This window comes from Peromyscus californicus, unplaced genomic scaffold, assembly GCF_007827085.1.
Source record: "Peromyscus californicus insignis strain IS unplaced genomic scaffold, ASM782708v3 Scaffold_17__1_contigs__length_78620276, whole genome shotgun sequence".
NCBI lineage: Eukaryota > Metazoa > Chordata > Mammalia > Rodentia > Cricetidae > Peromyscus > Peromyscus californicus.
In genome coordinates, this window is record NW_026294469.1 from 2,564,286 (window position 1) to 2,591,180 (window position 26,895).

The following is a 26,895-nucleotide window of genomic DNA, read 5'->3' on the forward strand; positions in this document are numbered from 1 at the left end:
ATTTGTTTCTTTTATCTTAATTGCATGCAGTTGGATGCATAGTAAAGTTAAATACAACAATGTAATATGTTCACAAAGGTGTGTACTATTTTGATTTTCATGTATAATAGTGAGTATATTATTTTCATTTTCCCCTTCCTACCCATTCATTAAGTTTTTTGTTAAATTTTTATCTCTTGCTCTATTAAAGTCATTTTTGCCTTTGGTCACCCTGAAAAAACTGAGTTGCCATATCCTACTGGTTGTGCATAAACAGTCTATTTGTCTCTATACCGCCTCTATCAGTTCAGATCCTCTTTTCCCCTGCTTCCCCGCTCTCCCCCCCCCTCTTCTTTTCAAGATAGGTCTTCCATTGTAGCCCACACTGGCCTCCTGTCCTTGAGTTTATAATCCTTCTACCTCAACTTCTTCAGTATTGGAATTATAGATAATATTCTGACATGCCTGGCTCAGGTTACTGATTTCTTTTAATTATCATCAGAAGTCATTTTGTCTGTACTTTGTTTTCATTTTGCTTATGCTGTACTACATACCAACATTTTAGTCTTTCTATTATTTGTTCCTGAAAAATGCTAGTTGGTAATCTTGGTTTTATTTGGTTTGGTTTTCTGAGATAAGGTCTCATTCTGCCCAGGCTGATCTTGAAGTCATGGCAATCCTCCTGCCTCAGTCTCTCAATTCTGGAGTTACAGATTAGAGTCACCGTTCCCAGTTTCCTGGTAGTCCTAAAACATAATCCTGTCTTAGTTTCTGTTCTTATTACTATGATAAAGTGCTCTAACAAAAGAAACAAGAGGAAAGGGCGTATCTTGGCTCACAGTTCCCATCCATCACAACAGGGAAGTCACAGTGGCAAGAGCTCAAGTAACTCATCAGTTGTGCCCACAGTCAGGAAAAGAGAGCACTGAATGCATGCGTGCTGGTGCTCAGCTCTTTCTCCACTCTGCTTCAACATAATCAGTATAGTCCCTCATAGACATGCACAGAGGCCCATCCCACAGGTAATATTAGAATTTATCACCAGCCATCAGAAATCCCGATTTCTTAGTTTAGTATCAAAAGATTTTCATCACTAATTATACTCAGTCTTCCTTTTTGTACTAATTCTCTATCTGACATAATGATTTGTTCAGTTCATTTATCTCTCTCTGAATATATGTGATATATGCATGCATATGTGATTGCAGGTTCATGTGCCCTAAATACACACGTGGAGGACAGAAGTCAGTGTTGCTTTTCATATTATTTTTTGAGATAGGGTCTCTCACTGAACCTGGGGTTCACGATCTTAGCTAGGCTGGCTGGCTAGCAAGCCCTGGGAAGTCACCCCGTCTTTGCCTCCCTCCCCAACACCCTAGTACTAAGATTACAGACATGGGCCCCCATAGCAGCTTTTTATGTGGATGCTGGCGACGTGATCCCAGGTTTTCGTGTTTGTACAGCAAGCATTTTAACACTGAGCCATCTCTCCAGCTCCCATTTCTGTATTCATTTTTCAAAATTAAAAAGCGAAATTTACTGGATACATTCTCCACAAATGTATATCTTGAAGAAATTAAGTATTGGCCCATTGTATGAAAGAGCCAATCAATCCAGTCTATTTCTAAATAAACGAAATAGGATTGATAATGGGGGATGTTAAAATTGACATCTGGCATAGTATTTAAGACCTACTGCAAAGGTAAGAACTAAAAGGCTGAATTTTATACATTTTGTCCCATGACTCCCCTCTGTATATTGCTAGTGTATATGAAAAAATGTCATGTTACAGAATGACTTCACATGGATTGGGATAAGTTTTGTTTAGGTAAATGTGATTTTTTTTTTCTTTCATTGAAAAAAAAGATTGTTTCCCCCTCACATAATATACCCTGATTACAGTTCCCTCCATTTCTCCCAGATCCTCCCCACCCCACTTTAGTCCTGACCCTCCCCCTTTCCGTCTCTCATTAGAAAACAGACTTCTGTGAGATAATAATATAATAACATGAGACTGTTGCACAAATCCTAACTGGTCTTAATAAAAACCCAGAGCCAGATATCAGGGTGAAAGCTGAAAGGTCAGAGAAGCAGAGCAGCCACAGCCACCACCTCTTACCTCACCAACTCCTCAGCCTGAAAGAGCAAGCGCTCCTGTGTCCCGCCTTATATGCCTTTCTCTGCCCAGCCGCATCACTTCCTGTCTCAACCTTCCTAGTGCTGGGACTAAAGGTGTGTGATCCCAAGTGCTGGAATGAAAGGTGTGTGCCACCACTGCCTGGCCCTTTTAGAATGGATTAATCTCATGTAGCCCAGTGTGGCCTTGAATTCACAGAAATCCAGACTGATCTCTGCCTCTGCCTCCCGAGTGTGAGGATTAAAGATGTGTGCCACCACTGTCTGGCCTCTATGTCTAATCTAGTGGCTTGTTCTGTCCTCTGATCTTCAGGAAAATTTTATTTGTTCAAAATATTACCACATGAAACAAAACTAACATAGCAGAATAGGACAAAACAAACAGAAGGAAAAGAGCCCAAGAGAAGGCACAAGAAACATTCCCACTCATCCGCACATGCTGGAATCCCATGAAAACACTAAACTGGAAGCTATACTATATATGCAGAGGCTCTATCTGTAGGGTAAAATGAGAGAAGAAAAAATATATAAAAATAGAGTTTTTTTTTTTTTTTTTTTTTTTTTGGTTTTTCGAGACAGGGTTTCTCTGTGTAGCTTTGCGCCTTTCCTGGAACTCGCTTTGGATACCAGGCTGGCCTCGAACTCACAGAGATCCGCCTGGCTCTGCCTCCCGAGTGCTGGGATTAAAGGCGTGCGCCACCACCGCCCGGCTAAAAAAAATAGAGTAATTTTTTAAAAAAATTTAATTAAAAAAGAAAGGAAGAGCCCTAACATGACATTATGAGACAAGGAACCTCCAAAGATGCCTTTGAGTTCATTTTCTGTTGGCCATCTACTGCTGGGCATGCAGCCTTCCCTTAAAGCTTGAGACTCCCTTGGAGGAAACTAAATTTTCGTTTGCAAGTGGTTATCAATTGGAATTGCTTCTGGGTGAGGGATGGGGGCTTGTGTCTACCTTCAGCTCGAATACTCTATCTCATACAGACCCATACAGGTCCTGTGCATGCTGTCTCAGTCTCTGAGTTCATATGTGCATCAATCATTTTGACTTAGAGGGCCTTGTTTACTTGGTGTCCTCCATTCCCTCTGGTTCATACACTCTTTTCTGGGTCCTCTTCCATAGGGTCCCCTGATCCCTTAGGGGAGGGATTTGATGGAGACATCCCATTTAGGGCTGAGTATTCCAAGGTCTCTCACTCTCTGGCTGTGGGTCTCTGTATTTGTTCACATCTGTTACAGGAGGAAACTTCTCTGATAATGGCTGAGCAAGGCACTGATCTGTGAGTATAGCTGAATGTCATTAGGAGTCATTTTATTTCTATGGTTTGTTTGTTTTTGTTTTTTTTTAGAACAGTAGTATCTGGTTGTACCCTAGGTCTCTGGGCTGTCTAGTCTCAGGTTCTCGGTCACCCAAGCAGTGTTGGGTATGAGTTTCATCTCATGGAGTAGGCCTTAAGTCAGATCAGTTATTGGTTAGTTATACCCACGAGCTTTGTGCCACCATTACAAACTAGTGTGTCTTGCAGGCAGGACACCATTGTAGATCAAAGGATTTGTGGCTGGGTTGGTTTTTAGGTTTCTCCTTTGGTAGCATGCAGAATACCCTCCTGTACCAAAGATGAAGGCTCAATGTAGGCAGCAGCCCTATTTTCCATGTTCAGTGAGTTGTGTAGGTGTTATCTTCAGCACTGGGCCTTGCTCTCAGTTTGTGGAGAACAATCTATACAATCTTGGCAAAAGCCTGGGTTGTTTTGGGGTTCCTGTTGGCCAACATCTCAATTAAATGTAACCCAATTCTGGTACTGGAAGCTTCATTTGGTGACAGAAGATGTCCATTTGGGGTTGTGTCTCCCCCATTTGGTGAGTCCATTTAGATTACCTTCATATATGTATATATTTTATGAAGCTTCTACTGTTTCCATACTACCTTCAAAGGACCCTTAGGTTAGCTGTCTCTCCCTGGATTCCCTTGACTCTCCACTTGATCCTCTTGTTCCAGCCCTGCCCCAAATCCATCCATAACATTCTATTCTATTTCCCAAGGAGATCTGTCTGTCCCCCATAGTCCCTGTAAGTTCCAGATTCTACTCAGAAGGTCATTTACTCACTCTAAGAAAATACATTTGGGCTGGGGGGTGGTGGCGCACGCCTTTAATCCCAGCACTCGGAGGCAGAGCCAGGCAGATCTCTGAGAGTTTGAGGCCAGCCTGGTCTGCAAAGCGAGATCCAGGACAGGCACCAAAACTACACAGAGAAACCCTGTCTCGAAAAATACCAAAAAAAACCCATTTGGATTTATAAGTGGCTACTTCTTGATCAATTTCTAGAATATGATTAACTTTTATGGTGGAGGCTTTTTTGCTGTGACATGTCTTAGATCTTGTCCTCCTAGGTTAGTAATGCTCCTTAACCCGTAGTAGCATACAAACCACTGATAGAATGCTGGGCCTGCCCCAGTGGGAGTTACATTCTGTAGTTACCTTTCAGCTTTATAAATTAAATGAGGACGGGAAGATTTAGTAGAGATAGATTCCAACAGGTACAACTTAGAGTGGGATATATTTAAATTATTCATGAAAAGGTATGATAAAGAAGAAAGATTGATTTTACAATTGTGCTTATAAGTATTTTATTAATATTCAGCATTATTATTTGTAATGCTGGCTATCAAACCCAGACCTTGGGAACACTAGGAAATATTTTTGTTATTAAATTTATTTCAAGGTAAGTGTCTAACATAATATTTGAAAATAGGAATGAATAACCCAGATGGAATTCTTTCTTGTCATAAGTGTGAATAATTAGACTGTACTCCTTAATATTTGCCCGCAAGCATTATATAAAATTACCAGTTAATGAGTTACATAGAATTGGCACAATATGAAATGCAGTAATCACTACCCAGGAGCAAGCCAGTTTTGCACAGTAGCACTGACCTTGCATAACATTATGATTTATGATTAGAAATCCTCATTTCTGGCTGGGTATCATGCCTCACATCCCAGCAATCCCTTTTAAGGGGTTGAGACAGGAGGATTTCTGTTGGTTTTGTTTGTTTGTTTGTTTGTTTTGAGGCTATCCTGGCCTATAATTTCCAAAACAGCCTGGGCTACAGAGTGAAACCTTGTCTCAAAAAAAGAAAAGGAATAAAATCGTAATTTCTTCATAAATGTTGACATTTTAAGAACCTGACGTGAATATCAATGTGCTTTCTCTTCCATGTTGTTTTTAAGTGAATGAAAAAAATACTCTTCAGGAAGAAAACAAAAAGCTTTCTGAGCAGCTGCAGCAGAAAATTAAGTAAGTATTTTCTCTCAATAGCAGCTTTTCTTTCTTTTATTATACTTAGTTGTACAAACTGAAAGTATAGTCACAGTTTCCTTTTTTTAAAATTACAAAGTGCTCTACAATAAGAAATACAAAGAAAATCACTGCATTTTGTTTATGTTTTAGGGGACTATCTATCAGCATCTTAAAACATTTAAAGCTTCAAATAACATAAGTAGTAGAAAAATTATTTAATTACTTTGTATTTCAAAGAAATATTTCAGGTTATTTCCTTCTTTTTCCAGTGTTCTGGAGGCTTTAGAGTAAGTACTTCCTCTTGCAGAATTCTCAGATATAAACACTTCCCTCTTCTGTTTTTGTCACTCTTCCCTTCTCTGTAGGAATGAAAATTACTTTTTATTCTCCATTCTTCCTGCTCTTCTGCTTTGAATTATTCCTAATCCAAACTGTGATTCCGCAGAGTAGTTTATTATCCATATTTTACAGATGAGAGATGCAAAGCTCCAAAGTCAAATGACTCACCTGTAGCTTCTTCACTAGTGAGTAGTGTGAACACTAACCAAACCTCTATCTTCTGACTAGTGAGTAGTGTGAGCACTAACCAAACCTCTATCTTCTGACCAGTGAGTAGTGTGAGCACTAACCAAACCTCTATCTTCTGACTAGTGAGTAGTGTGAGCACTAACCAAACCTCTATCTTCTGACCAGTGAGTAGTGTGAGCACTAACCAAACCTCTATCTTCTGACTAGTGAGTAGTGTGAGCACTAACCAAACCTCTATCTTCTGACCAGTGAGTAGTGTGAGCACTAACCAAACCTCTATCTTCTGACCAGTGAGTAGTGTGAGCACTAACCAAACCTCTGTCTTCTGACTAGTGAGTAGTGTGAGCACTAACCAAACCTCTATCTTCTGACTAGTGAGTAGTGTGAGCACTAACCAAACCTCTATCTTCTGACCAGTGAGTAGTGTGAGCACTAACCAAACCTCTATCTTCTGACCAGTGAGTAGTGTGAGCACTAACCAAACCTCTATCTTCTGACCAGTGAGTAGTGTGAGCACTAACCAAACCTCTGTCTTCTGACTAGTGAGTAGTGTGAGCACTAACCAAACCTCTATCTTCTGACTAGTGAGTAGTGTGATCTCTAACCAAACCTCTGTCTTCTGACTAGTGAGTAGTGTGAGCACTAACCAAACCTCTGTCTTCTGACTAGTGAGTAGTGTGAGCACTAACCAAACCTCTATCTTCTGACTAGTGAGTAGTGTGAGCACTAACCAAACCTCTATCTTCTGACTAGTGAGTAGTGTGATCTCTAACCAAACCTCTGTCTTCTGACTAGTGAGTAGTGTGAGCACTAACCAAACCTCTATCTTCTGACTAGTGAGTAGTGTGAGCACTAACCAAACCTCTATCTTCTGACTAGTGAGTAGTGTGAGCACTAACCAAACCTCTATCTTCTGACTAGTGAGTAGTGTGATCTCTAACCAAACCTCTGTCTTCTGACTAGTGAGTAGTGTGAGCACTAACCAAACCTCTATCTTCTGACTAGTGAGTAGTGTGAGCACTAACCAAACCTCTGTCTTCTGACTAGTGAGTAGTGTGAGCACTAACCAAACCTCTGTCTTCTGACTAGTGAGTAGTGTGAGCACTAACCAAACCTCTATCTTCTGACCAGTGAGTAGTGTGAGCACTAACCAAACCTCTATCTTCTGACTAGTGAGTAGTGTGAGCACTAACCAAACCTCTATCTTCTGACTTAAAAACCTTGCTTCTTTTCACTGTGCAGCACTGTCTCAAAATGTAAAAAAAGACTTTTTTTTCTAATGTGGTCTGACAGTGTCCAGATTAGAGATAGGGCTTACTTCTTAGTTCCCACTGGGCTAGTTTCATGTCAACTTGACACAGCTAGAATTAACTGGGAAGAAGAAGCCTTAGTTGAGAAAGTATCCCATAAGTAAAGTTAGGTTGTTTTTATTTAGCGTCTTTTTTGGTTTTGGTTTGTATTTAAGTTTTGAAGTGGAGTCTTGTTATCCAGGTGGCTTTGAAATTGTGGTCTCAAGAAGTTATCTTACCTACTGGTTAGCTGGGACAGCAGGCACACCAAGATGCCCCTTGTGATTTTTTTTTAAGACTGTTGAATTTAGGGTAGTACCTGTAGTGTTACAGAATTCTTAATGTCCTGTTACATTTAAATAGTCTAAGCCAGCAATGGTGGAATAGGCCTTTGATCCCAGCTCTCAAGAGGCAGAGGCAGGTGGATCTCTGTGAGTTCAAGGCCAGCCTGGTCTACAAAGTGAGTTCCAGGACAGCACAGAGAAACCCTATCTTAAAAAAAACCAATAATGAAATAAATAAACAAATAATAAATAGGCAACCATTAAAAACTCAAGTCTAGGAAAGACTGAGTCCATAGAGAGTGTATAAAAATGCATACATTCTTGTTCACTGATCTTCTGTGATGAAAAGTGGTCTGAGCCTCAAAGTTGTTTTGTTTATTACGTGTGCTGATTGACAACCTATGTTTATTTCAACTGCCAGAATGCTATTTGTAGTCTTTATTTTCTTACTCCATGTGAATAGTCACATGTTTTGCAATGACCTTATCAAGGTATTTATTGCTGATGACACCTCAGACTCTAATAATAAGGAATTCCATGGAATCTGTCTGATAATCAAAGGGATTTATTCTGGGTTAACTCACAACAAGCATAAAGGAGTTGGTCGAAGGATCCAGGAGGGGTGGGGTGCGGTTCTTTGGAGAACTCTGCCTTGATCTGAAGTATCAGCATCCAGCATCCAAGACCACAAGGTAGCCAGAGAGTGTGAACACTTCTCATCCCAGGGCTTAAGGGGTGGTGTGTGTCTTTGTGGTGTCATCATCCCCATCCCACCCCCACCCTCATCCCCACCCCCACCCCGGGGTGAAGCACCGACAACCCCCTCTACGTTCTACTTACTGCGTGTGTTGTAATCTGCGTGTGTTGTGTATTTTCATTAAAAATACATCTGAATATTTCTTCCAAGGATTTCAGATAGGTTATTGTTGACATATACCTATTTGCTACAACATGATTTAGCACATGTAGCTTATGATACATTAGCTTTGAAAGTATTAGCCTTGTTATTTGCATCTTTAAATACCAATAGATAATAGACTAAGTGTTTAGAGATTACACAGAATTAAATGGGTGATGGCCTAAAAGCCTAAAGTGTGTTAAGTATATTGAAACTAAATTGTCATTTACTTGATAGAAACATTAGTTCTCAATCTGGAGAGAGCACTCAGTGGTTAAGACTGCTTACTGCTCTTGCAGAGGACCCAGGTTCAGATCCCAGAACACATAACTGCTCACTTGCCTCTAACTCCAGTTCCAGGAGATCCAGTGCTCTTTTCTGACCTCCACAGCTTCCTACATGCATGTAGTATACATGCTTACACTCTGACACACACATATATACAGTAAATAAGTTTTTTAAATGTTAATTCTAATTAATATAGAATTTATTTTTAGTGTTCTGAAATACACAGACTTTTTCTGTTAGTCATTGATCTTGTTTTTTTAAAAAGCACTATAATAGTCACATAGACAAACTCCAAACAGTGTAGGAGGGTGGCTGTAGAGATAGCGATGACTTGGTGGTTAAGGGCACTGGCTGCTCTTCCAGAGGACCCAGCAACCATCTGGTGGCTCCCAACCCTCTGTAGTGGGCTCTCATGCCTTCTTCTGGCATAAAGTCATACATGCAGATAAAGCACTCATACACATGAAATAAAATGGATCTTAAAAAATCTGTTATAGTTCTCGTACTTTTCTGAGATTTAAGACAGTTGTGATTGTCTTGAGCCAACTTTTTCAGTAACTTGCTCTCCTCAACGTGTTCTCCTTTTGGTTAGCAGTTTTTAAAAATAGCAAGTATCATCTTACAAAGGCAACATCATTTCCTCTGACTTCGGATACACCATGGTGTCACTCTATGACTACCTGAATTCCCCTCACTCATGTGAGCTGAATTTGATGTTACAGATTTCCTGTGTGGCAAGATAATTATTAAGTGAAACTGCAGTAAGAAATTATTCAGTAGAAAAGAAGAAGAACCATTTCTATCATTCACAGAAAGCAAATAATTAAATAAGCTGGATTTTGAGCTCTCTTGGATCAAAGGAGTCTATATAGAATTTCAGAGGATTCATTTTATTGACTCTAAAAGTGAATTTGTTGTATGATGTCTTTAACCATTGTTTGGATAGTTTTGGTGCAAGTTCATTATTTCCCAAGAATAATTATATCTGACAAGATGAAATGTTTAGAGTGTTTTCTAAGCTTATTTAGAGTCACACTGCTGATCACGGCTTCACCTTCTGGGACCATCTGAAACATGACTCTTCTTGTTTTACTTGACTTCACTTTTGGTACCTCAGAAAACAACTGCCTGGCCCACCTTGCTCTTTAACTTGTTGGCTGTCCTTCATGAGGACTCTTCAGAGTGCCATTTAAGTTTTTGCTCAGTGATCCAGGTAGGATCTAAACACAGAGCAAGGCTGCCAACTCCTTATCTTTGTTTCTATTTACTTATGTATGTTTGGACAATATTAAGTAAAAACAAACATACATATTAGTTTATCTTTTCTCTGCCTTCTGTTTGCAAATTTGTTATTTTAAGTATAAATGCAAGATTTCAGAGACATGGTTTAATAGTTCATTGGAGAAACCTTTTATTATACACACACCTTTCTTTTGTTCTTTTTTAAATTTTTGTTTGCTTTTGTTTCTCCAGACAGGGTTTCTCTGTGTAGCTTTGGCACCTTTCCTGGATCTCACTCTGTAGCCCAGGCTGACCTCGAACTCACAGAGATCCACCTCCCTCTGCCCCCCTCCCCCTCCCCCGTGCTGGGATTAAAGGCGTGTACCACCACAGTCTGGCTCCTTTTTAAATTTTTGTTAATGTTTTCTTAATCTTTTTTCATTCCCCCCTCCGTGTGCGTGCGTGCGTGCGTGCGTGCGTGCGTGCGTGCGTGCGTGTGTGTGTGTGTGTGTGTGTTTTGATATGATACCCTTGTGTGTCAGAACAGCTGTGGTCTGCAGTTATTTGTGTGTAGCTGTCAGAGGACACACAAACAAATGATACACACCTCAAGCATTTGTCCTTCTCTTCTTAGTCACTGCCACTTATACCAGGCTAGCTTGCTTGCAAATTCCTGGGGATTTATCTGTCTTTGCCTCCGATATTATATTAGGAGCCCTGGGATTACAAACACATGTCCTGTGTTTAGGTGTGTGTGGGTTCTAGGACTCCAAACTCAGGTCCTCATATTTGTGTGGCAAGCCGTTTACTCATTGAGGCATCTCCCTCGCTGCTTAGGACCCTTTTTGAGATAGCACTGTGGTTAATACTGGCTTACATTTGAGGAACTAAGCTATATCTTTCCTTTTTACAAACCTCCCATAAAAAGAAAAGAGGGAAGTGCAGAAGCATGCCTAGTCAGCCAATAAGGAAAGCTGAGCGCAGGAAGGTTAGAGAACTTCCTCAGTGTGACTAGACACTCTTGACTTCAAAAGCCCTGTAGGCTGCCTGTACATAGTGTCACCCTGTAGATGGCAAAGCACAAATTCTCTCTCTTCTGACACATTTATTCCTGTTTTTAAATTTTAAATTACATTTGTATGTGTGGTGGTTTTAATGAGAATGGCCCCCAAAGGCTCATCTATTTGAATACCGATCTCTAGTTGGAGCTGTTTGGAAAAGATCGGCCTTGTTGGAGGAGGTGTGTCACTGGGGCGGCTGAGTCTCACTCACAAAATGTGAGCTCTCAGCTTCTGTTTTATGCCTGCCTGCCTGCTGCTGCCATGCTCTCCACCATGATGGCCATAGACTCTAACTCTGAAACTGTAAGCCCCAAATAAACTCCCTTGATCATGCTGTTTTATCACAGCAATCGAAAAGAAACTCTGTGTGTGTGTGTGTGTGTCCATGTGTGTAGTAATCATAGGATAACTGGGGTGTCAGTTCTTTCTGCTGTGTGGACCCGGGTCAGACTCTGGCTGCCAGGCTTAGCTACAGCACCTTTACTGGCTGAGCCATGTTAGTGGCCCCCCAGCATTTATTCTTGTGCTCTTGCACTCTCCTAGGTTTGCCTCATAACTCTAGGTTGGGGTGGCTCCCATGTGCTACTGTTCCCACTGATATATAGCAGGTTCGTTTCTATTCTCTTGAGCTTTCTGTCTCTCACAGGTTTAAGTGACTTCTGTCAATGCCATGTATCAAGGTCAAAGTATGCCTGAGGTTGAAACCCTGAAGCGTGTTACTCCTAATAATAACTTGGTGACTGGAGTCTGTGTTCACACCAAGTTTGTGTTTCTTTTTTTGTTTATTGTTTGCAGTGAGAGGGTGTCAAGAAGGTCATTTTCAGATTTTCCAGTAGCCAGATACTCAATGAAGCATTCCTTAAGAACATTGTTCTAATAACTCTACTTTTAAAAATCAGCCTTTGAATTATTTCTGTGATAAACTTACGTTGGTTCTAAGGAATTAAAGTATCAAATTATTTGTTCTTTGATTCAAATTTGATGAGAAAATTTAAATAACAGCATGATGGCTATATAACATTGAGTTCAAATTATGTTTTAACTGGAGATATAAATTCTTCAAAGTAGTGAAGGAGAAAGCTGAGTTTTAAAAACTTTTAGATTAGACCCCTTTTGAAGAGAAACCCTGGCTCCTAGCTCGTTGAGAACGAATAGCTACAACAGCTTTGATGGAGTTTTAAGAGGTAGACTCCGAGTAAAACAACAGGGAACACTGACATCATCAGAAGGAAAAGCTAGAGGAAGGTGGCAGGTGCGTAACTAAATGAATGAGACAGGAACACTTCAATTAAATCAGGTAAAACAAAGGTTGCACTTCCTCTGTCCAGTGGAAGAGGGTAAGAGTTCGTGCTTGTTTACATAGCCAGAGGCACTGCTAGATAGGGCTGCAGTGTTTGGGGGTTGTGGTGGTGGTGTTTGTCTGTCTGTCTCTTTTGCGATTCCCACCCCCTTGTAAACAGACCTGCCAGAATGATTTTCTTTTGTGACTCATTATGTTGCTGGTTGAGTTTTTATGACTCTTGAGAATGCGGACAGTGCTAGGGTTAGTTCAAGCCAGGTCACCTAAGTTTTACACTCCATTAACTTGCAAGGGTTTCTCATATGACTTTTTAGACAGAGTAAGAATACTACTAAATTATTAAAAATTACATGTTAAATATAGTGCACAGAAAAGTAGCTAAAAATAATAGCACATTGTAGATTTAAAGTTTGGTACAAATATAGGTTTTAAATGTTTTACTTTATAAAATGGGTTTACAAAGTGAGTTTACTAGTTAGCTTGATTAAATCATTCCATAGTATCAACATATCAAAACATATATACATATGTATGTGCCTGTGTGTGTATACATATATATAGTCATTTTTATCAATTAGAAAAATTAATTAGATATTAGCTCTAAGGTTGTCCTTTATCATATATTATAGAATTGTAGATAACAAATAATACTGACTTTATTCAGGAAATTAAAGTATAAATATTTGTTAGGAAACATTTGTCTTTGTCCTAGAGTTATTTTTATTTTATTTTAAATTTGTGTGTGTGTGCGCGCACATGACACATGATAACACCTGTGGAGGCCAGAGGACAACTTTGTACAGTCCTTCCATCTTTACATGTGTTGTGGGGATCACACTCAGGTTGCCAGTTCACACAACATGCACCTTTACCTACTGAATCGTCTTGCTGGCCTTCTGTCAGTCTCTGCTGATTGTAGTTTATAAAATTCTTAAGTAGTTCTTTGAAGTCAAGTGACAAGTTAATTTTCATAATATAACTAGTTTGGTCTTTAAAAAATAAATGGCTGACAGAATAGTACTGTTCATTAGTTAATAAGATCAACAGTGGTTTGGCATAGGTCATTAGGTCATACAACTCAATCCAAACCCAGCTTTTCTAGGTCATTTGAAACACCTTTACTTTGGCCTCCGATGTTGCAGTCTGCACTGTCTCCTTCAGTTTCAGATGTTTCAGTTAGGTTAAGAATTCTGCTGATACTCCCCACCTTGTACTGACTTATCTGCATACTTCTCTAGTCTCTGGGTTTGGAACATTAGATGCAAGGGATAGCGTCTCTTATATCTTTGTATTTATATTCTACTATAGTTACACATTATTTAGTAGATGTTTTAATAAATATTTACAGAATTCATTCTCTTTCAACTTGTCATTTTGCTCCAGAAATGGTCAACAGGATCAAGTAGCTGAGCTTGAATGTGAGGAAAACATTATTCCAGATTCACCAATAACATCCTTTTCATTTTCTGGCACTAACCGGCTACGAAAAAAGGAGAATCTCCATGTCCGATACATAGAACAAACACATACTAAATTGGAGCACTCTGTATGTACAAATGGTAAGGATCAGAGTTGTATTTTACTTAGCTGGTTTTGTAAAGTACCCACCTACTGTTTTATGTATCCTGGTTTGGTGGAAGGAAGCTGGACATTGTTCAGATAATCAAGGATATCACTGAAGTTAACCTCCATTAGTAAAATGACTAATAAGGTATTTTTCTGCTGGCATTATATACAGACATGAGCAATAGTTCATCTGAATATGTGTGCATAATCTTATATGTGTGTTTGTGTCTAGGTATATATGTATGTGCCTGGAGCCCACAGAGGTCAGAATAGAGTTGGATCCTCTGGAACTGGAATTACAGGAGGTTGTGAGCTGCCTGCCGTGTGGGTGCTGGGAACCAAACCCAGAAACTGCAAAAGCAGCAAATGCTCTTAACTGTTGATCCATCTCTCCAGCCCTCTGCATGGAATTTTTAATGTATATATTTTATTAAACCTATTTCTTTTCTTTTTGAGACAGTCTCTGTTCCCTTGACTGTCCTGGAACTCACTTTGTAGACCAAGCTGGCTTCAAACTCAAAGAGATGTACTTCCCTCTACCCCAGAGTACTGGGATTGAAGGCTTGTGCCGCTGTGACTGGCTTAATATACCTTTTTTGTTTGTTTGTTTGTTTGTTTGTTTTTATTTTTGTTTTTGAGACAGGGTTTCTCTGTGTAGCGCTGGCTATCTTGGGACTTGTTCTATAGACCAGGTTGGCCTCGAACTCAGATCTGCTTACCTCTGCCTCCCAAGTGCTGGGATTCAAGGCATGCTCCACCATGCCTGGATTGTGGAAACTATTTCTAATTCCATCACAGTTTACTATTTTGGTTAAATGCTTCAAAAACTACTTTTTCAAATGGCCTTATACTTGTAGCTTATGTGATATGACACTGATTGTTTTTTTATTGCCCATTTTAAGTTAAGGACAAAGTCTAATTCTTAACCCAAAATATTGGAAACATTTGGAAGAAGGAGGTTTACTAAGTTGTAAAGATATTTGTATAAAGTGAATACATTGTTGATAGTCAAGGTTTTAACAAGTAAGTCGATCTGTGTGGCTAGAGAGGTGCCTTAGCAGTTAAGAACAATGGCTGCTCTTTCAGAGGACCCGGATTCAATTCCCAGCAAGCACATAGCATAGCACAACTCTCTTAACTCCAGTTCCATGAGACCCAGTGTCTCATGAGACCCAATGTCTCAGAGACCTGGTCTCTGTAGACATCAGGCACATATGTGATACACAGATATACCTACAGACAAAACACCATGTACATGAAGTAAAAATAAATAAATCTAGGATCCTGGAAAGATGGCTTGGTAGTTAATAGTACTTGTTCTTGCATAAGACCTGGGTTAGTTTCCAGCACCTATATGGTGACTTATACCCATCCATAACTCTAGTTTCAGGGATCTGATTCTGACATCTATGGGCGTGTGGTGTAAATAGGTATATGCAAGCAAGACATGCATACATACAAATTTGTAAAATAAATTTTAAAAATTAATTAGGTCTTTATTCTCTGAAAGTGTAAGTCTTATTACACTTAAACTGAAAGTAGAAGTGTGTGAGTCTTATGAAGAGACAAAGGAAACTAGACTAGAATGAAGTGGGGAGGGTAATGAGAGGGCCAGGTAAGGGAGGAGTGTGGAAAGGACAACACTAACAGCCTTGGAAAAGCCACATGGAAGCCTACTATTGCAGAGGTCCCTAAACTACACACGTATGTGAAAGGAATTTAAATGGAGTCGCCATATAATGCGAGAGACAACGTCCCAACTAGACATCTTAAGCCACCAAGTAAAACTTCCAGTGCCAGGAATGGGTTACATCTAGTTGAATTGTTGGCCAAAGGTGTCTCATAGACCACCACCTCACAAATATCACAGGGTATTTCCAAGGCTACTGGTTGCTCTCCACAACCTGATGGTAAGGCCCCATTGTTGAAGACACCACTTACGTCATTGAGCATGAAATTGAGATGGCGCCTAACTAGAAGCTTCACCCCTCTTGACTATCATTCATGGTTCTGGAAGGTTTTATGCACTAAAAGAGGAGAAAAGTAACCACTTTCACCCAGCTATAAAGCCTATAACCTACAACAGACACCTGCCTACAAAGTATACTGGCACAGTAGTGGCTAAATGTTATGGGAGTGACCAACCACTTTTTGATTGGATACAAGGCCCACTTCATGGGATGGACCTCTACCTGATGCTGCTAATGTGGCCAAGAACCTGAGACTAGATAAGTCATGAACCTAAGGGAGGAAAGTCTGCTACTGTTACTCTGCTAAAGGAATATAGCAGTAAAATTACTCCTACTGACGTATTGCTATACCCATAGAGCACTGTTCAGTCCCCATCAGAGAAGCTTCTTACAGTACATAGTAATTAACAAAGAGATGTACGACTGAAAACATAGAGCGTGAAAGACTCTGAGGCACTCAGCCCTAAATGGGATGTCTTTATCAAATCCAACTCATGGCAGCTCAGGGATGTGTGCAGAAGAGGAGACGGAAGATGGGTAGACTCAGAGGTGGTAGGTGACTCCAGGAAACAGCTTCTTGCAGACACAGAGGCAGGACTGACACACAGGAGCTCAGACACTGGCAGTGCACACAGGACCTACAGAGGTTTAAACAGATGGAACTCCAGCACGGAGGACGGGAAGTGAACACAAAGTCCCGCCCCAACTGAGAAGCTGTTTACAGCTGTTGACTTGCTGGGGGAGGGAAGCCAGTCTTCTTCAGGGGAGTGTCACTAGGGTGACCAGCCACACTGCAGGCAGGCCTCGCTCAGGAGTAGTTAGCGAGCAGACACAAACGGGCTCCGTGGTGTTCTGTATGTGTGTGTGCCTTTTTAAGTTAGCCTGTTTTGATTGGGGTCTTATAAACAAATATTTTCCTGGTTGTTTTGTTTTTGAGTGAAAACATGAAGTTGAATTGGTTTGGAGGATTTGGGCGGAGAAAATACATGATTGAAATATATGAAAATTTTTAATAAAAATTAAAATTATAAAAAATAGTTAACATCTTTATTGTTTGAAAAATGTAAAACTTGGCAGTTTTCTTCATTTTGTGAGTTTTTATCACCATCTAGTGGAAAACAGAAGAAATATTTTTAAATCCTTTATCTAATTGGAGTTAAAATATAAGACCCTATGTCTTAAATGAATATTTATTGGTCTTTAAGTTTTGGCAAGATCTGAATCATGATAGACAGCTATCTGTATAATTTAGATCATGATTAAATCTATCTATATGAATCTGTGAAAAACAACTGCAAGCGATCTTTTTTTTTTTTTTTCAGAGCTGAGGACCGAACCCAGGGCCTTGGCTTGCTAGGCAAGCACTCTACCACTGAGCTAAATCCCCAACCCCTGCAGGCGATCTTATAAGTAGTCATTTATCCATAAAGTCTTCTGACTTATTTCCTAATTGTAGAAAACAAGCATATAATATAAATACTTTAAAACAATTTCTTTAAATCTTACTCTATTCATTTTTTTACTTAGAAAGTAAAAATAATTTTAAATGATTGAATGACTTAATTAGTGCTATTCTTTTTATCGTATTTACTTATGTTAAAAGTTTCTAACACTTCTTAATTTTCAAGTTATAATTAAAGTACAGCTTTATTCCTTTGCCTTGCCTTTTGGTTATCTTTGAACTAAATATTTAAGCAGTAGAAATATTCCCAATAAAGCATGTTTCAGTTTCCTTTCAGGACAGATTGTAAAGAAACATGGTCCAGCAACATTTTCGTAAACTTAGTGCTTTATCCCATATAAGAAAAGTGACTGAACTGTCACTTCCTCGGTAACTTAGGTCACAAGAAAGTAACCTGTTCTGAGTTCCCCTCTCCCACTATCCTAACCTGCAACTTTGTTTCTCAGTGAAACTAAAGACTCAGAGGAGAATTGTGTCAATAAAATAATGGTTGTGATGCATTAAAGATAAATTTATTTGACTTAGCAGAATGAAGCTTGATAGTATCTTTTATCATTGTTTATTATGTAACTTTCTTTTTCTTAGAATTAAGAAAAATTTCCAAGGCTTTAGCTCCTGCACCACAGAACTCTGAGGAACATGAAATTCTAGTGGCTGACACTTGCAATCAAAGTCACTCTCCACTTTCTAGTAAGTAGATGCTGAGGTTGTAAGTTTAAGATTGTGGTTGTTGGTGGGCAAAAATGACCAACAGTCAGAATTAGGCAGTATTTTAAAGGTATGGTATTTTTGGTGTTACTGTTGTTTTTGGTTTGATTTGGTTTGGTGTTTGGATTTGAGTTTTAGTTTTGTTTGTTTGTTTGAGACAGGGTTTCTCTGTGTAGCCCTGGCTGTCTTGAACTAGCTCTGTAGACCAGGCTGGCCTTGAACTCAGAGATCCATCTGCCTCTGCCTCCTGGGTGCTAGGATTAAAGGTGTGCACCACCACCACCTTGGTTTGTTTTTTTTTCCCTAGTCTTTTGATTTTTTTTATACCTTTATTCTCCTAATTTTTGTGTTTTTTTAAAATATATCTACTCTCTAAAATTGTGTAATGAGTATTTTTTTCTTCTTACTCTAGAAATATGTGGAACAAGCAGTTATCCCAATGATAAGTCACCTTTTAATTTAGACACTGCTGTTGCTGAAACACTTGGAATTAATGTTCAAGAAGAATCTGTAAGTAATCAGTTTGATAATTATATGAATTATTAATTATTGATATGTCTACTTGGATCCATTCTTAAAGCATTAAACAGGAGCCAGTTATAGTGGCATAGGCTAGTAGGATATGCTGAAGAGACAGAGACAGAGGGACTATGAAAATGAGCAGGAGAAAAAAATTTATTTTATTTTATTTAATTAACATTTTCTTCATTTATTTTATGTAGCTGGAGTTTTCTCCAGTCCCACTCAGACCCAAGTAAACACACAGAGACTTATATTACTTATAAACTGTATGGCCATGGAAGGCTTCTTGCTAGCTGGATCTTACACCTTAAATTAACCCATTTCTATTAATCTATAAGTTGCCACATGGCTCATGGCTTACCGGTACTTTACATCCTGCTCCTCATGGCGGCGGCTGACAGCATCTCCTGACTCAGTCTTCCACTTCCCAGAATTCTCCTCTCTCCTTATCCCGCCTACACTATACTTCCTACCTGGCTACTGGCCAATCAGCGTTTTATTTATCAATCAATCAGAGCAACACATTCACAGCATCCCCAGCAATTTTGCATACTGACCAGTTTCCCCTCCATCCTCTCCTCTGGTTCCCTCCCTCCCAACTCCGCCTCCCCCTCCCCCCCCATCCACTCCTCCTCCTCTATCTCCATTCAGAAAGGGGCAGGCCTCCCATGGGCTTGAACAAAACATGGCACATCAAGTTGAGGTAGGACCAAACTCCTCCCCCTGGACCATTTCAGGGTTTAGGGAGAAACCTGGTGCCAGGGAAACCCCCAGGAATCCACAAGGATAACCCCAGCTAAGACTCCTAGCAATAGTGGAGAACGTGCCTGAACTGGCCATCTACTGTAATCAGATTGGTGACTACCGTAATTGTCATCAGAGATACTCTATCCAGTAACTGATGGAAGCAGATGCAGAGATCCACAGCCAGCCACTGGGCTGAGCTCCTGAGAGTCCTCCTGAAGAAAGGGAGGAGGGAAAAATAATTTTATCCAGTCAGCATTGGATAAAGGCTTAGAACAGAACTGTAGAAAGGCCCGTTGCATTGTCCTTTCCATGCAGTCACAGCAACAGACTCTTGGGATGTGAATTGAGTTGAATCTTAAAGGATCTATTCATTTATTTCTATTTATATGTACATCTACATGTTGGTACGAGGTACAGGCACTTGTGAGCTGCCAGACATGGGTGCTGGGAATCAAATTCTAGTCCTCTGCAGGAGGAGCCAGTGCTCTGAACCCTAAGCCATTTCTCTAGCCCCAAACTGCAGAGTTTTACTCTCGTTTATGGTACTGGGTATTAGAACCTGGGGCTTCCCAAATGCTAGGTTAAGTTCCATTTTGATACATCTTTAAGGACTGGGGATTGAATTTAGCTCAGTGGCAGAGCACTTGTGTACTGTGTCAAAGCCCGGAGTGTGACCACCAGCACTACAAAAACAAACAAATGACAGCTTTAACATAATCCTCCTTTGCTCTTGCCAGTAAATATGTATGTGCTCTTAGAAAATTGTCTCACTATTGAATTTCTAAAACTTGAGTTAATTTTCATTCCATTTGGAATTTAACCTTTTAAAATTCACTCTCAAAAGTGATAGTGGGTAATTTTAGCTTCTGAATATTTAAATATGTTTTATAGTTTCTAGTTCCTTACTGTCCTCCATAAATCTAGCAAGTTCAAATATTAAATATATTAAAGGAGAAGATACCAGAGGACTTTTCTTATAGTCTGATTCACAGGTCAACAACATCTTTATCATTCTTGAATGTGTTATAGGCTCAGAATCTCAGAGCTACTAACCTTGTGTTTTAATGATTCCTGATTGACTTATATGCACATTAAATCTTGAGAATGCCCTCTAAAGGATCCTTTTCAATTCACCCTGGTTTTCTACCCTTCGTCTTAATGTATTTTGTTATTGAAATATTTCTATGCAGTAGTAAATTATATAAAGTATTAAAATATTGGTAGTGTCTTCTCTTCATATTTTTTTATTGTGGTAAAATTTAGGTAACAAAATTAGTCACTTTAAAGTCTACAATACAGGGATAGATATTTATACATTCACAATATTATACAACTCCCTAGTTATATACTTCTTCATTCTGGTTTCTTTTACTTCTTGTACTTTTGAGATTTATTTGCATTGTATCAACTTTAAGCATATTTTACTATTGAAGGAACACCAAGGTCCTGCGAGCCCTCTTGGGGATGAGCTCTACCAGTGTCTTGAAGGAGATCACAAAAAGCAGCCTTCAGGGGAGTCTGCAGGAAGTAGTGAGGATAGTTTAAGGTAATATGGAACATATAGTGTGTGTTTGTTTGGGTTTGTTTTTTTGTGTGTAGCTCCATCAACCCTATAAGGCTTAATTTCAGCCATACTGCACTCCCCCAAAGTGGCTGCAGATACTATATCTAGATCCTTTTCCTGCATCATCAAGCAGCATGAAAAGCTCCCAGTCTTGCTTTATCCCAGTAAAGACATAGTCATTACTATATCTCCAAACACTAACTGGTGTGAAAGGTACATTTTATGTTTTGTGTGTGAACCTGTGTGTATGTATGTGCACCATGTATTCCAGGAGGTAACAGTGGTCAGAAGGTGTGAGATCCCCTGGACCTGGAGTTAGAGATGGTTGGGAACCACCATGTAGGTTCTGGAAACGCAACCTGGATCCTCTGCAAGAGTTGTTGGTGCTTTTAACCCACTGAGCCATCTCTCTAGCCCAGTTTTTGTTTTTTGTTGTTGTTGTTTTGTTTTTCTCTAATTTCATAATATTTAACAATACTTAAGTTGATAAAGCATTTTGCTTGCTGTTTTTTGGGGTTGTTTCTGTTTTTGGTTGTTGGTTTTTTGAGTTTTTTGTTTTGTTTTGTTTTTTCAAGACAGAGTTTCTCTGTGTAGCTCTGGCTTTTCTGGAACTCCCTGTGTAGATTAGGTTGGCCTCGAACTCACAAAGATCTACTCACCTCTGCCTCCTGAGTGCTGGGATTAAATGTATGCACTGCCACCACCTGGCCCTTGCTTGATTTTTTTTTTAAAGATACCTTGATTACTCTTAGTTTATCATGATAATAACTTGTCAAGTGAGTTTTATTACCCTGCTCTTCTTTAAACAGATAACAAAAATGTGGCTCCGTAAGGTTGAATGTCTTGTTTAAGATCATATAGCTATTAAGAGTACTTACCGAGCCCTATATTCAGTTCTGTAGTTAAGATTTTTTTTCTTGGAATTACTCCTAAGATTTAATAATAACAAGAGACTTTTGAGTCCTCAGTGGACTTCGTTTCCACTTTCCTCTCCTGTTCTATCAAATGAAGAGAAACCAAGACTGTATCTTAAATTTGTTTAATCATCTAATAGGTAGGTAATGCCTTACTATTCTGTATCAAGAAATGTTTTTTTAGTTTACTGGTCTTTTAATTTTTATCTTGTTTTTCCATTAAAAAAAATCTTGTATCATTCTTTATTTATTTAGATTTTCAGACTCTGCAGCAAAGACACCTCCCCAAGAATTTACTATTCGGGTCTCATCACCTGTATTTGGAGCTACCTCTACTGTGACAACTCATTTGGGTTTGAATACAAGTTTTTCCCCTTCTCTCTTAGACATTGGGAAAAGAAACCTTTTGAAGACAGCTCCCTTTAGCAACATTTCTGTTTCTAAATCAGAGAAAGCTAGGTCAAAGTCTGAGGACAGTGCTCTTTTCACACATCATAGCCTTAGGTCTGAAGTGAACAAGGTCATTAGCCAATCATTTTCTAATAAGCAGATACTTATGAATAAAAATGTAAGTGAATCCGTAGATGAGCAGGGCAGTACTGGTCACGTTAAAGACATTGTTACTGATAAATATTTGGTGCCTTTGAAGTCACTGGGAGGCAAAGCATCCAAAAGGAAGAAGACTGAGGAAGAGAGTGACCATGCAGTAAACTGTCCCCAAACCTGTGTTGATAAGGAAAACACTCTGCCTTTCGCCATGGAGAACCAGTTCTGCATGAATGGAGACCATGTGATGGATAAACCCCTGGACCTGTCAGATCGGTTTGCAACTGCCCAACGTCAAGAGAAGAGCCACGGAGGAAATGAAACTTGTAAAAGCAAATTTAAACAAGTGCCTATTTATGAGGCTTTGAAGCCCATTCCAAAGGGCTCTTCCTCAGGTCGTAAAGTCTTGAGTGGGGCCTGCATATTAGCCAGAGATCCTTCAGAGGCGTCCTGTTTACAGCAATGTGTCCTGCCATCCTCTGGTAAAGTCTCTCCAGACCCTAAAACATCAGTGCAGATAAAAGAGGAAAGGCCTGTCTTCAAAACCCCTCTGTGCTCACAGGAGAGTTTGGAGACAGAGAGTCTTCTTAGTGACATGAAGGTTTGTGTTCAGTGTTCAGAGAGTTTGATTAAAATTGTTTGTGATTTCATTTAGGTGCTAATAATCATTTCTGTTTAGGGTACTGGTTCTCTAGTGCCAACCAAAGTAAAAAGCAGATCAGTCCATGGAGGATGTGAGCCTGCATCAGTTCTTCAGTTAAATCCCTGTAGAGTTGCTAAAACAAAGCCTCTGCCAAACAACCAAGGTGTGTGCATTATCAACAGGCTCGCTCCTCTTCTTACTTGGGTGACCTTTACATTCCTTATACAAAAATTGGGGAGGGGGTACATCTTTTTTTCCTGCATATATCTGTGTTTAATAGCATTATTCTCACTCCTTTCATTTTACCTTGGATTTTTCTGCTCTTATGCTTTTTAAATTTTTATTTTAAATACTTTATATGTATTTTTAGATGGTTTTGTGGATTTACTTATATAGTTATTTCTTACTTACTTTGCAAAAGCTTTTAAAAAGAATTTTAACTATCCCACTGGGGTTTGGTTTGATTTTGGGTTTTAGTAATTTAGAGGGAGGCAATACTAGGGATTGAACCCAGGGCCTTAAACATGCTAGATAAGCAACCTATCGCTAAGCTCCACCCACAGTCCTAAACTGTACAGAATATTTAAAAATAATTCATCGCTGGGCTGTGGTGGTGCACACCTTTAATCTTAGCACACAGGAGCCGGAAGCAGGCAGATCTCTGAGTTCAAAGACAGCCAGGGCTACACAGAGAAACCCTGTCTTGAAGGAACAGTAGTAGTAGTAGTTATTCATCATTCAAAACTTGTTCTTTACCTCTTAGATACCTAGATACTGTCTTCTTTCTTTGCATTGAAACGTTTGTCTATGAGCTTATACAGATACAAATTTAATAAGATGTTAACTTCTTTTTTTTTTTTTTTTTTTTGGTTTTTCGAGACAGGGTTTCTCTGTGTAGCTTTGCGCCTTTCCTGGTACTCGCTTTGGAGACCAGGCTGGCCTCGAACTCATAGAGATCCACCTGGCTCTGCCTCCCGAGTGCTGGGATTAAAGGCGTGCGCCACCACCGCCCGGCTGATGTTAACTTCTTGTTTAGATCTTGTACATGATATTGTGTGTGTGTGTGTGTGTGTGTGTACGTGTGTGTACACATGCCTGTGCACATCTATACAGGTGCACGTGTAGGTGTGTGTATGCCTAGTATGTTGTTACTTAGATACTGTTCACCTTATTTTTAGGTAGCCTCTCATTGGCCTGGAACTCTCCGCAGGCTGCCTGCCAGCCAGCCCAGGGATCCATGCCTGGTCTTTGTACATACATTTAAGGGCTCACGCTTGCTCAGCGAGCACTTTAACTTCTGAGATGCCTCCCAAGGCCTTAAATTTGCCCTAATCTGTGTATAAATGTCCTTTTGTTTTTCAGCTACTCACCACTTCCATGCTTCATATGCAGTATTTTTTTTATCATTAGCAAATTGTTACTCTTTCATAATTGGCTTATTTCCATTTCCCCCGAAGCACATTATTTCGTTGTTTTCCTTACACAGGTTTCAGTCCCTAAGTGAAAATGTTTGGTTTTAGTTTTTTGTTTGTATGTTTTTCCTCTGTCATTCCTGCCTTTTTCTTCTAAGAATCATACTATAACTACTAACTTTCCACAGTCTACTTGCAGTTAGTATCATTTTGCTTCATGCTCTTTTCAGGGGAGGATGGAGGGGTTGAGACAGGATTTCTCTGTGTAGCCCCGGCTGTCCTGGAACTCACTTTGTAGACCATGCTGGTCTCGAACTCACAGAGATCCGCCTGCCTCTGAGTGCTAGGATTAAAGACATATACCACTACCACCCAGCTGTTGCTTTCATGTTCTGAAACTATAGTTTGCAGTTGTCATGTGTTATGTTTACATATAATACATTGAAAATCCAAACAATTTTACAGTTTTAACTTTTAAGCAATTACTTTAGTGAAATGCAAATCACTTATCATGAAACTGTCCATTGGTTGTAGTATACTTAAGGAGTTGTACAGCTATCTGTACAATCTGAGTTTATCATCTTCCAAGCCTTTTCATCCTTCCCAACTCTAGTTATCAATGGTCTAATGTTTATCTCTGTAGATTGAAATATTGTAGATGTTTTACGTAACTTGTAACTTCTTTCCCTTAGCGTAACATTTTCTTTTAACTTTATTTTGCTATTACTATCGTATGTGTGACATGTTTCTGAATGTGGATATGTATGTGCCACAGCACACTTGTGCAGTCAGTTCTTCTTTGAACTTTCACATAGGTTCCAGTGTTCAAACTCAGGTCATCACACTTGCATGGCAAGCACCTCCCTGCCGAGCCGTCTCCCTAGCAGTGCCGTAGTGTGTTCAGTTCCCAGCCATGTTGTATGATGTGTCAGTACTCCATCCCTAGTTATTGCTGGATAAATTTCATTATAATACAGTCATGTTTTCATCAGTGAATACAAATTTGCTGCCATTGTTACCTTTATGAATAGTCCTGCTATGAACATTTGTGTACAGACTTTTTTGGAAATGAGTGTTTTCTTTTTCCCAGTTTCCCTGAGACTAACATTGCTAGACCTCATACCAGCTCTTAGGCAGTCTGTTTCCCAAAGCAGCTATGCCATTTCACATTAACACTGTGATTGTGCGGGTTTCAGGTCACACACACACACACACACACACACACACACACACACACACACACACTCTTTGCATCTAGCCATCTTAATCTATGTGAATGATCTCATTTTTTGTCTTTCATTTTTCTGATTGCTGGTTGTATTGGTCATTTTTTTCATAATGTTTATTGGCCATTTGAACTGTGGTAAGATTCTTTACCCACTTTGAATTTTTTTTTAAGATTCTTAAATCTTTATGTATATGAATGTTTTGCCTGTATGTATATTTGCACTATGTGTGTGCTTCATGCCTGCAGAGGTCAGAAGGGGTATCGGGTCCCCTTGAACTGGAGTTACAGACAGTTATGGGCCACCATGTGGATGCCAAGAACCAAACCCAAGTCCTCTGCTATAGCAGTTAATGCTTTCAAATGCTGAACTATTTCTTCAGCTCCCTGGGATATTTATTTTTGAGGATTTGCTATGGGAATTCTTTATGTTTCTATTCTGTGGGTCCCTAACATTTTAAAGTGAAACACATTTTCAAATTGGGTTTTTAATTTGTGCTTCTCCTCCTCTTTTTCCAAGATGTGTCCTTTGAAAATATCCAGTGGAGTGTAGATCCAGGAGCAGACCTTTCTCAGTATAAAATGGATGTTACTGTAATAGATACAAAGGTAAGTTAAAAAACTGAACTAAAGCCTATTTGTTTCTTACTCTGGTGACTTATCAGTCTCCTCTCCTTGAAATACTTTTTTACACATTTCATTTATTGTGTATGTGTGCATATACACATTAGTGCACACCATGTGCATGTTACACCATACATGCAGAGGCCAGAGCACAGCCTTCAGGATTTGGTCCTCTCCATCTACCATGTGAGTCCTAGGGATCAAACCAGGTTGTCAGGCTTGTGTATTTACCCACTGAGTCATCTTGTGTGCCCCAGACAGTAATGTTTTTAAATAACAGAATTATAGTTACATATTCCAAGTGAGTTTACTTTTATCAAAAATCACCTATCGCCGGGCGGTGGTGGCGCACGCCTTTAATCCCAGCACTCGGGAGGCAGAGCCAGGCGGATCTCTGTGAGTTCGAGGCCAGCCTGGACTACCAAGTGAGTTCCAGGAAAGGCGCAAAGCTACACAGAGAAACCCTGTCTCGAAAAACAAAAAAAAAAAAAAAAAAAAAAAAATCACCTATCATATGTTCTTAGTTTTTTAGATAGAATCTCAACATACAATACAGGCTGGTCTCAAACTATACTCAGGCTTCAGCCTCACAAGTGCTGGGATTGTAGGTGTGTATCACCATGCTTATAAGTTCCATCATGTGTCTTGATGAGGTTTAATTTTTTTATTTTTTGTATTTATTTATTATGTATATGAGTTTTTCCT

The 26,895-nt window shown here is 39.5% G+C and overlaps 1 protein-coding gene across 4 annotated transcripts in view; it reads left to right on the forward strand.

The window, feature by feature from the left end:
• Rbbp8 (RB binding protein 8, endonuclease) overlaps window positions 1–26,895 on the forward strand; it is a 76,879-nt gene that overhangs the window by 29,162 nt on the left and 20,822 nt on the right. For all 4 annotated transcript variants that reach the window (XM_052741526.1, XM_052741530.1, XM_052741529.1 and 1 more), the window contains 8 exons: window positions 5,349–5,415; window positions 13,671–13,846; window positions 17,871–17,975; window positions 18,406–18,503; window positions 20,696–20,808; window positions 21,996–22,887; window positions 22,966–23,092; window positions 26,087–26,175. In XM_052741526.1, coding sequence (XP_052597486.1) covers window positions 5,349–5,415; window positions 13,671–13,846; window positions 17,871–17,975; window positions 18,406–18,503; window positions 20,696–20,808; window positions 21,996–22,887; window positions 22,966–23,092; window positions 26,087–26,175 — 1,667 coding nt within the window. The remainder of the gene's footprint in view (window positions 1–5,348; window positions 5,416–13,670; window positions 13,847–17,870; window positions 17,976–18,405; window positions 18,504–20,695; window positions 20,809–21,995; window positions 22,888–22,965; window positions 23,093–26,086; window positions 26,176–26,895) is intronic.